This window comes from Hevea brasiliensis, chromosome 14, assembly GCF_030052815.1.
Source record: "Hevea brasiliensis isolate MT/VB/25A 57/8 chromosome 14, ASM3005281v1, whole genome shotgun sequence".
Taxonomy (NCBI): domain Eukaryota; kingdom Viridiplantae; phylum Streptophyta; class Magnoliopsida; order Malpighiales; family Euphorbiaceae; genus Hevea; species Hevea brasiliensis.
In genome coordinates, this window is record NC_079506.1 from 15,017,391 (window position 1) to 15,030,019 (window position 12,629).

A 12,629-nucleotide genomic window follows, 5' to 3' on the forward strand; every position below is an offset into this window, starting at 1 on the left:
GTTTTTAATTTTTATGAAATGTATTTTATTTTATATTATAAATTTATATAAAGTGATAACCATTTTTGTCAAATAATTATTTTATAAAAAATTATATCAGATTAATTATCTTTTAAAAAATAATATAACAGGATGTTATTTTTAATTAATAATAATGTTATATATTTTCATTATTATTAAAATTAAATAATTCAATTCATTAGTAGTAATTTAATATTTTTTTGTTACATTAATGACAAAAAATATTATATTTATATATTTTTAAAATAATATTGTTTTCACATTAATCTAATGTATTTTATATAAATTACAAAAAATAAATATCAATTTACATAAGTTGTGAGAAAAATATAAAAATTTTATTAAATTTAAATTATTTTTTGAATAAAGTACTTTTATTATATTTTAAACAAAATAATTATGGAAATTGCTATTAATATATGTACAAAAAGAATTAAACAGGTATTTTAATTAATTACACTATAAATTAATTAAAATTTTATTATTATAACAAATAAAAATCTATTCAAATTATATTAAATAAGAGAGAAATTCTAATCTAAAATTAATTTAATAATAATAATAATAATTTATCTTATTCAAAATATAATTAAAAATTAAATTATAAATAAAAATTATAAATTATCCATGCATAATATGAGTATTATGCTAGTTATAAATATATAATCCTCTTCTTGAACCGTATGGCAATTGTAACTGTTGTTAATTGGAAATTGTAGCTACTTCCTTTTTTGTTTAAATTTGAAATTAATTATTTATTAATTTAAAATATTGAAAATTAAAATCTTAAAAATTTAAAATTAGTTAATTTTCTTTAATTCACTAATTTTATTTTATTTTTTTTAAAAGAAATGTCAAATTTATTTTTTTATTTTTTAAATGGTTGGAATATATAATTTATTATTTAATTTAATTTTAAACATATTTTATATATTAAAATTACTAGTATTTACCTAATTTAACAAATTGTAGGAGACAAAATTTGCTTATTCTTTCCTATGTTTTTAGTAGCAAATCCATCATGGGGTGTGCTAAAATCATGTTATCAGAATTGGAATGAATTGGTCGATTTGACTAGTTTAATTAGGAATTGGATCTTAATTAGGTTTAGTTCGCAAAATAAATCCTCGAATACACAAATCAGCATGAAGTGATCTGAACCAATCAGACAACCAATGAACCAATAACTTGACTGGATTTGAGCCGATTTTCCAGCTGAAAAGCCGGCAGAGATGCTCAATAAAAAAAATAAGGAAAACTGTGAGGAATGATCTTCTTTGTACTAGCAAACCACTTAAGTTATACATCATTTGTGTATTATATATATAACACTTAAAAACTATACAAAATGATTTATTTATTAATTTAGATTATATTATTTTTTAACATAATTAATAATTATTAACCTACAATTATTGCAAAAACAATTAAAAATTCTTTACTTCTCCCACTTACAATTTGAATAATTAAGGGTATTAATAATTTATTATATTATTGTTAACTTGAATCACTCAATTATTTTTTATATTATTGAATATAAAATTTTTTATTTACTGCATTATATAATTTAATATAATAATATTTATTTTTCATTGATATAGTTAAATTTGTTATTATAAAATTTTAATTTTAATTTTAATTATTTTTATTATTAATAACTAAATATTATTTGTTCAAAGTTTAATTAAAAATCTAAATTTTTTAAAAAGCATTTACATATTAAAATTTAACTAAATATATTTTAATAATTATTTATAAAACATATAATAGTATTAATTATAATAAAACATTATTATTTATTTAATACACCATTTTGTTAGCCTCAAATTCTCTTATTCACATATCATAATCCGTTAATTTCGATTTTCGATTTTAGAAATGAACCGAAACCAACTTGTGACGCCCCTGCTCCAACCACTAGAGGAATTATCCGCTTTGGCTCACTGCATCCTGAGCCTCACGGTTTTGTCTCATAGATGGAATAGAGAACTTCCTAGGAGGTCACCCATCTTAGGATTTTTCTCAAGCGAGCACGCTTAATCCCAGAGTTCTTCCAACTCTCCAGGTCATTCAACCAAAAGGCGTCTCTAGTGATTAGCTCCCCCCATTTCAATATATAATTCGATTCATTCTCTTGTGCCCCGCATTCTACTACCCTAGGTAGCCTCGCTATCCTAGAAGCCTATCGAGAGTTTACTCTTTTATACTACTCCCCACCCTCATTGGACCGCTTTCTCGGGTCAGGTCATCACAGGCCCACTAACTTTCGCCTGGTTCGTCATTGAACCACACATCTACTAGAGGAGGTTCGGCTCTAATACCATCTGTTACACCCCTGCTCCAACCACTAGAGGAATTGTCTACTTTGGCCTATGCCATCCTAAGCCTCATGATTTTGTCCATAGGTGGAATAAAGAAATTCCTAGGAGGCCACCCATCCCAGAATTTATCTCAAGCGAGCACGCTTAACCTTGGAGTTCTTTCAACTCTCCAGGCCATTCCACCAAAAGGCACCTCTAGTGATTAGTTTTTCCCATTTCAATGCATGATTCGATTTATTTTTGTACCCTGCATTCCACTACCCTAGGTAGTCTCGCCATCCTGAAAGCCTGCCTGGAGTTTACTCTCTTATGTTACTCCCCGCCCTCATTGGACCGCTTTCCCGGGTCCGATCGTCATATAACTTGTGTCAATTTCGAAGTCCTTAATACTGATGAATTTATTCGATCAATGGTTCTAGCTTTCTGCATATTGAGTTATGATAGAATACCTTAATCATTAATATATTTATGTTATGGATTTAATCACAGTAGAAAAAAACTCGATTTATGAAAAAAACCAAATTTAACAACTAGCATAAGACAAAATTCGCGTCTTCTATCCTTTGTTTTTCATGGCAAATCCATCATGGGGCTATGCAAAAAATACAAATCCATCATGCTTGAAGTTTCCTAGGTCTTTTAAGTAAATTATATATCAGTCAATCGCTTGGTCTGGTTTAGTTTAGTGACTAACAGCCTGTTTGACATTGAGTTTTAAAGGCTGAAATTATTTTTCTGAATAAAGCACCATTTTAGACGTTGAAAAAAACAGTTTGGAAAAAAGCTGTTTTGTTATTTTGATATTCTTATGACTAAAACTGATCAAATTTAAATTTTAATTATTTTTTAATACTCTCTAACTAGTATATTTTAAAAAAATAATTTTCTCAACAGAAATGCCAAACGGACCCTAAAAGTATATCATTCATTTAGCATGTGTTACGTTTGAATCTCCATCGTATATATATGTGTGTGTTCAACAAGCCTTTTTCAAACAACTTGTCATTTCAAGGGTCATAGTATTTGATTCTTTTCTAACTAATATGCTATCGTCTAAGGTTCATTTGAAATAAATTATTTGTAAGGAAATAATTTTAAAAAATTCTCACATAATTATATATAAATTATATTTATTTTATAATAAAAAATTCTAAAATAAAAAAATTAAAATTTTTTTATTCTAAATATAAAAATTAGTAAAAAAATCAATTAAATTGAATTCTTATAAAATTATAAATTATAAACAGGTACATGAATTAAAATGGGTATTTGGAAAGAAAGTAATTTGATTATGAGGCAGATTTTATTGTTATTAGCAGATAAAAAATTCTCTTTTTTATTTTATATATTCATATAGAATCATTTATTTTTTATAAAATAATTATTTAAAAATTAGATCAAAATAAAATATAAATAATTATAATATTTTAATAAAATAAAATTTTAATTTATAATTAATAAATTAAATTATTTTAATTAATAATATAAAATATAAATAATATCATTATTATTAATAATTTAAAAATAATATTTTATTTTATTTATGAAAAATATTATTCTTATATATGTTTATTTTCAAATATTATTCTCATACTCTTAATAATTTCTCCTCCTTTTTATATTCTCTCATATGAAAAAACTTTAGCTTTTAAAATAGATAAATAAAATAATACTCTATATCTTACTTTTTTTTCATTCGTTTTAAATTTTAAGTCTTTCTTTTTAAATAATAGTTCATTTATTAACTTATTAATATGTCTTTATATAATATACATTTAATTTAAGGGTGCCACTATAGAAAACTTAAGCTAATAAGAGAATAATTATGAAAGTAAATATTTACATATAAATTAATTCGTGCATTCATTATATACACTCTAATTAATTTTGCACAAATTTCAGTATAAATATTTAATCTAATACTAGTTTCATCTCTTTTTATTTATCACATTGATTTTTGCGTGATAATTAAGGAAATAGTTAGATAACCTCATTTTTATAAAAATATAATAATAATTGACTAAATTATTTTTTATTTAACTTTAAAAAATTATAAATATTTATTGTATTTAATAGAGATAAAGGTAAAATAGAAAAAAAAGTTAATGTTTCTTTATTTTTTAAATGCGATAAATAATTTAAAAAATAATTTAAATGCAATACATAAAAATTGATGAAGATAATATTTATTAAATTTATTTTCATATAAGATTAAATTTATATTAAATGTATCAAAAACAAAATGTATTAATTTTAAAAATAATTTAATAATATTAATTATTTAATTTTTTAATTCATCAAGGTATCTTCTAATTTATGTTCATTTTATAGTCTATAAAATATTAATTTATATGGGATTTGTAACTATCTCTTTCAACAATATTTTTTCCAAAAATAGAAATTGAATTTTTCTGGATCCAATTTGAATTATCTCTTAAAAGTGCATTGAGCCTTATTACTGCATCACATATTAATTGGTAATTATTTAATTTTTAATAAAATAGATTTATTATATTAATTATATTTTTTAATTATACGAAAATAAAAGTAAATCCATTTGTAGGTAGAGGGAGTATGTAAATTTCGTAAAATTATAAATTTTTTAGTGAAAAAACTAATTTTAAAAACAAAGTACCTATACAATATTCAGCAGATTATTGAAATGCAAGAGAATCCCACTACTGAGCATACATAGCAACTGATCATTACATAAACAGACCCAATTGGAAAGGAACCCTAGCTATAGTATTATTAGATAGAGATGGTAACAAGTACGGTACCGTGAAAATTACCCAATCTAAATCTGATTAATATTATCAAAATTAAAACCCATCTCAAATTCGATTAAAATTTATTATTTATTACTCAAACTCATCCCAAACCCTATTATTATTATCCAAAAAAATCCAAACCTGTTTAATTTTATATATTTTAATTAATATTTTATATAAAAATTATTTTATTAATAATTTATATTTTAAAATTTTAATAATTTCATAAAATATTTAAATTTCATTCTATATAAAATAAAATATATAAAAATTTATAAATATTAATATAAAAAATATATATTTTATATTTAGTTAAGTATTTATATAAATAGGTTCGAATAATTATTACCCAATATGTAAAACTCGAACTTAATCTGAACCCATCACTGCTATTATTTTTCAAACCTAAATCCATTTCAAACCTAAGTATATAATATCCAAACCCGTCTTATAAGATGGTAGAACCGATTGTTGGGCAAAAAAGGAAGGAGGAAGGAGGAGGAGGAGTAGGAAGAGGACGACAAGGAGGAGAGACAAGGAAAGAAAAGAAATCGGAGGTGATGGGCAAGAGAGAGAAGAGGAAGGAGAGGAAGAAGATGAAGAGGAAGCAATTTAGGAGAGAGATTGCGAAGAAGGAGAGAGAAGACGAGGAGAGGAAAATGAACGATCCGGAGGAGCAAAGGAGAGCCAAGGAGATGGAGGAAGAGGAGAGACAGAGAATGGAGAGGGAGAGGAAGTGGCTGGAAGAGATGGAAAGGAAGAGGAAGGAGGAAGAAGAAGAGAAAAGGAGGAAGGCCTTGAAAGAGAAGAGTCTAAGAGATTGCAGGTAACTTTTTTCCCCTCAAAAATTGAAGACAATAATTAGTTAACTACAATAGGCCGAAGGCCCACTTTAAATTACGCCTATTCAGGAAAGATAAAGGGATTGTTGCGATATCTGAGAATTCTTGTGTTATGATAGAAAAAGGTGTTCAATGGAGTACTCTCTCACCCATAAAAATATGAATCTTTTATGAAATCAATAGCATAAATCTTACATAATTATGAGTGAGGGTATATTTACACTGAGTATATCAAATAATAACTTGATTTTATCTAAAAATTGAAAGACATATCACTCATTTCACAGATTCATTTAACTTTAATGTATATAAATTAATTGAAGAATATTAATAGCTATGAATATTAGGAAAATGAAAATTTCTCATCTTAATAGTTCAAAACAAGGAGAAATCCTTAACCATATCACAATCCATCGCAGTACACAAACATCACAAGTAAAGGGGGTGTTTATTGTTGATAAATCTTGCATAAAATTAATGCCACTCTATAGTAATTTTCACAAATAATATGAGCTCATTTTGGTGTGTGTTCTTCTCCAAGGGCAGCTTTACGAAAGCCAGCAAACCTATCAAAGAGTTTGTCTCTTGGAGGCCAACTTTCTTGGATTGTTGGGATATTTGAGAATTCTTGCATCCATGCCACTAATAATGGGAATTTTTGTTGTTCTATCAATTTCACACCAATTATCTCCTCAACTACATTGAAGTGGTAAGCAAGCCAACCCAATGCAATATCTACCAGTCCAATGGTCTCTCCTCCAAAGAATTTCTTTCCCTTTAGCTCTTCTTCTAAATATTTCAAGTTCTCTATGGTTGAAACTATTGCTCTTTCTTGTTCTTTTCCTTGCTTCAAGAGAATACCAAATCTCATAGTTTCAAAGACCTACTCCAGAAAAACAGAAATAGAAATCATATTTGTTAATAATAAATAATTGAAAATTCCTCAATCTTGCAATTTAATTTCTGAATTGAAAAGTAATGGGGAAAACTAACAATATTACCTTTTCATCACCGAACTTAGCCCAGAAGCGAGCCAAGGCTCGCTGGTGTGGATCTTCAGGAAGCAATGGAGTTTGTTTCCAAGTCTCCTCCAGATATTCAATAATGAGAAGAGACTCACAGATGGGTTTTCCATTATGAACAAGCACAGGGATCTTCTTGTAAACAGGATTATACTGCAGAAGCAAGGGGCTCTTGTTGGAAAGATCTTCCAACTCTTCATCATACTCAATCCCCTTCAGTTTTAGTGCCCACACCACTCTCAATCCAAATGGACTTGACCAATTCCTAAACAGCTTTACTTCTTCTGCCGCAGCCATAGTCTTCTTTTTTTTTTTTTTTTTTTTTTTTTTCTTTCTTTGCCTATCTCCAGACTCCAGCTATCTGATAAGCAGTGAATCAATAGTAAACACCACATGCATATATATAGAACAGGGTATGGCCAGAGGACTCAATTGTAAATTGAAGCTCAAATCCTGAGTCAGATCATGAAAAAGTGTAAAGTGGAGGACTATTTTGATGTGGTAATTTTTTAATACGTAAGAGGTGACGCATTTTTTTATCCAAAAAAGAACAGAGGTGACGCATTTGATTAGGTGTGTAAAATGGAGGACTATTTTTTAAGGTTAATTTTATTTTGTGTGCATCTTTACACTTCTAAATTTAAAATGTATTTCTTTTTGAATATTTAATGCATATTTCTTTAATATGTATTTCTATTTATATATATATATATATATATATATATATATATATATATATATATATATATATATATATAATATGTAAATTTTCCTTTTATACTGGTACAATGAATTTCAAATGAATTATAATTATATCAAATAGTAAATTTTAATTGAATTTATTAGTGATAATTATTTTAATATTTCTTAATCAGTTATAATATATAATTATTATTTAATTTTATTAATGATAAATATTTTAATATTTTTTAAATAATTATAATATATAATTGTTATTTAATTTTATTGATAATAATTATTTTAATATTTTATAATTAGTTATAATATTATTTAATTTAGTTTTCTAAATACAATTCAAATTTCTATATATATATATATATATAAAGAATGCAAGCTTCCATTTGATATTTTGATATAGGATTTCAAATGGATCACAATTATATCAAATTATTTTATTATTTTAATATTTTCTAAATAGTTATAATATATATTTATTATTTAATTTTATTGATGACAATTATTTTAATATTTTCTAAACAATTATAATATATAATTATTATTTTATTTTATTTTTTAAATACAATCCAAATTTTACTAATTAATTAATTTAACCTTTCAAATTCAAATGGTAAAAAAGTATTAATTATGTTGAAATCAAAATTTTGACATCTTAAAAGAGTTAATTGTGTTAACTAATTTTAATTTTTTTCAAAAGAAAAAAGAGAAAGATCAATGATACTTTTTTTTATATTTCATACTGTTGAAATATATAACTTTTTAATTAATTTGACCTTTTAAATTCAATTAATTTTACTATTTATTTATAAAAATTAAATATTTGAATCTTCATAAAAAATTAATAATTGATTTTTTTAAATATGCTTAATTATTAAAGGTAATACAATATTAAGATAACTTTGAATATTTTACTAAAAAAATAAAATATTAAGTAAAGTAAAAATTACTTTCTAAATATAATATCTCCTTACTAAAATAATGATTAAAACTTTAAAACTCACAATTTTTTAATCTTAAATTTTTTAAAAATAACAATAATTTTATTAATTAAAGGTTAATTATTACAAAATATAAACTTTCATCAAAATTTGATCAATCTGTTGTGAAAATTTATATGTTTTAATTATAATGACTAAAATTTAAATATTTATATTTATTTTCAATTTTAATTAATTGATCATTTAATTTTTATTAATTTTATGCTACTCCTCTTTATACTAATTATTATTTAATTTTTTTTATTTCTCTTTTAATTATCATTATTATTCACAAATACTATCTTAACATTTCTGATTTAAATTATTATTTCTTTTCAAATTTAATTTTTAAAAATTAAGATCTTCTGTAGTTAAATTTATTATTTTAAAAATTATTTATATTATTTTATAAATACTAATTATTATTTAATTTTTTTATTTCACTTTTCATTATTATTATTATTTACGATACTACTTTAACATTTATTATTTAAATTATTTTTTTTAATTTAATTTTTTAAAAATTAAGGCTTTCTATGTTTAAATGTAATATTTAAAAATTATTTATATTATTTTTTATAAATTCATTTATGTCAAAATATTATTTGCTACATGTTACCCTTAATAATAATAATAATAATAATAATAATAATAATAATAATAATAATAATAATAATAATAATAATAGTTTAAAATAAAATAATAATAATAATAATAATATGTTATTGATGACCATTAGTTTAAAGAAAATTGACCATTAATTTATAATCTCATAATCAATTATAAATACTCTTCTTTATATTAATTATTATTTATTTTTTTATTTCTTTTTTAATTATCAATATTATTTATAATACTATCTTAATATTTATGATATAAATTATTATTTTCTTTAAAATTTAATTTTAAAAATTAAGTCATTTTGTAATTAAATGTAATATTTAAAAATTATTTATATTATTTTATAAATACTAATTATTTTTTATTTTTTTTATTTTTTTAATTATCATTATTATTTACAATACTACTGTAACATTTATGATTTAAATTATTATTTTTTTAATTTGATTTTTAAAAATTAAGATCTTTTTATATTAAATGCAATATTTAAAAGTTATTTATATTATTTTTTTATAAATTTATTTATGTAAAAATATTATTTATCACATATTACCCTCCATAATAATAATAATAATAATAATAATAATAATAATAATAATAATAATAATAATAATAATAAAATGTCATTGATGGCCATTAATTTAAAGAAAATTGATAATTAATTTGTGATCTCATAATCAACTATTATATAATTTAATCAACCCTAATTTATTTCTTATCTTTAATAAATATTTTTATTACATTGTTATATTTTCTATTATTTTTACTATGACATCTTTGTTAAAACATTTGAGAGAGAAAAATTATAATATACATAAAAAGTTAAAAAAATAAAATACAGAGATTTGAGTTTTTATAATTAATATGTATTATTTTTATGTTAATAATTTAATATTCTTTTTTTTTTACTTTCCTAAGTTTAATTAATGTTTATTATTATTATTATTATCATTATAAGAAATGGCCAAATAAATAGAAGATATTTTACTATTATTAAAATTGAATTTGAATATTTTTATTATCGTTTTTCAATTAAATAATATTTAATTATAAATTATTTTTTTTAAATAGTTTTCATTTATTTGTCTATGTATAGTATGTCGTATGAGACATTTTATACATATTAAGTACTCTCTTCTCACTAGGTATTTTCATTTCACCTAAATGTTCTCAATTTTTTTTTATTTGCACTATTTTTTATTATTTCTTTCAAATGTTATTAGTTATTATTCTCAAAATTTATTTATTTAAATATATTTAATTAATATGAATTTAATTATTAAATTTTTTATAAATTTCTTATTTAATATTTTTTAAAAATTTAAATATTTATTCCATTATAATTATATCGAATGCAATTATAACTAATATTTTAATTATCATTAATTTTAACATAATTATTTTTAAATTTTAATTAAATATCTATATTTTTATATATAAATTATCTCTCAACTATATTTTTTATATAGAAGTAAATTTTAAAAGGTAAATTGCAAATATAATTACATCAAAAATTTAGCTACAAATAAAGATAATTAAAAAAATTTAAAGTTACAACATTAAAATTATAAAATCTATCTTTTTAAAAATAGTATGTATTTTTAATATTTATTATATTAATAGAGAATGATAATATTTTAAAATTTTAATTTTTATTAAATGTATTTATTTTATATTATAAATTTATATAAAGTGATAATCATTTTTGTCAAAGAATTATTTTATAAAAAAATATATCAAATTAATTATCTTTTAAAAAATAATATAACAAGATGTTACTTTTAATTAATAATAATGTTATATATCTTCATTATTATTAAAATTAAATAATTCAATTTATTAGTAGTAATTTAATATTTTTTTGTTATAATAATAACAAAAAATATTATATTTATATATTTTTAAAATAATATTATTTTCTCGTTAATCTAATGTATTTTATATAAATTACAAAAAATAAATATCAATTTACATAAATTATGAGAAAAATATATAAATTTTATTAAATTTAAATTGTTTTTTGAATATAGTACTTTTATTATATTTTAAACGAAATCATCTTGATAATTGCTATTAATATATGTACAAAAAGAATTAAATAAATATTTTAATTAATTACACTATAAATTAATTAAAATTTTATTATTATAATAAATAAAAATTTATTCAAATTATATTAAATAAGAGAAAATTTTTAATTTAAAATTAATTTAATAATATTAATAATTTATCTTATTTAAAATATAATTAAAAATTAAATTAAAAATAAAAATTATAAATTATCCATACATAATACGAGTACTATGCGAGTTATAAATATATAATCTTCTTCTTCAACCGTGTGGCAATTTTAACGGTTGTTAATTGGAAATTGCAACTACTTCCTTTTTTTTTAATTTGAAATTAATTATTTATCAATTTAAAATATTGAAAATTAAAATCTTGAAAATTTAAAAATAGTTAATTTTCTTTAATTCACTAATTTTATTTAAAAAAAAAAAAGAAATGTCAATTTTTTTATTTTTTAAATGGTTATAATATATAATTTATTATTTAATTTAATTTTAAACATATTATATATATATATTAAAATTACTGGTATTTATCTGTAACATCCTCACTTTAGTTAGTCCGTACAGTCTACTGTTCCGATGACCAATGTCGGTCCGGGCAGCTAGAATGTTTGAAATTATAATTAAACTAAAGTGGGGAGTTATAAAGAAACCAAATAATGCTCATAAAAATCAAGGAAAATTTATAGGAATGAAATACACTAAGGTTAAACGAGCCGAAACCACAAGGATGAGTAACCTGAAAGGGAAGTGACGGTGAAAGCCGTTAGCAACCCTAAACCCGGGGAAGACTTCATAAAATAATTTTTAGGACCTCAGGAAAGGATTATTGGGGTTCCAATGACAACTAAATGTTAAGAAAACACAAGGAAAATTTAATCAATCGATACACACATTTTTAGCTCGTTAAGCCAAATGGAGGGCATTTTGGTCATTTCGTCTTCAGAGATTATTTTTGGCCAACTTGTCCCATTAACTAAATAATTTATATGATATAAAATATGAATAAATATTATTAAAAATTTAATTGAAATTAAGTAGACAAGAAAAGAAAATGAAAAGAAAATGGGATTTATTACTTCATGCTTATGTAAGCATGAGGTAATTAAAAAGTTTGGCCAATCAAAAATCACTAAACATATTTAAAATACATTAAAAAAGAGGAAAAGGTTTCAGAAATCTAGAACAAACCAGCAGCCTCCCACTCTTCTTCCAAGCCGCACCAAGCCTCTCCCTCACTCCTCCATAGCCAAGCTCACCAAAAGCTTGCTTTCCCTAGTTTT

General features: G+C 21.7%; 1 protein-coding gene across 1 annotated transcript; it reads right to left on the reverse strand.

Annotated features, from left to right (window-relative positions):
• Window positions 1-6,322: 6,322 nt before the first annotated feature.
• LOC110656879 (probable glutathione S-transferase) lies at window positions 6,323-7,322 on the reverse strand. The gene is made up of 2 exons (XM_058134811.1): window positions 6,957-7,322; window positions 6,323-6,838 (listed from the first exon to the last, which is right to left on the reverse strand). Exons 1-2 carry the CDS (start codon window positions 7,272-7,274, stop codon window positions 6,470-6,472), a joined length of 687 nt encoding a protein of 228 aa, XP_057990794.1. The 5' UTR covers window positions 7,275-7,322; the 3' UTR covers window positions 6,323-6,469.
• Between the last annotated feature and the right edge of the window lie 5,307 nt (window positions 7,323-12,629).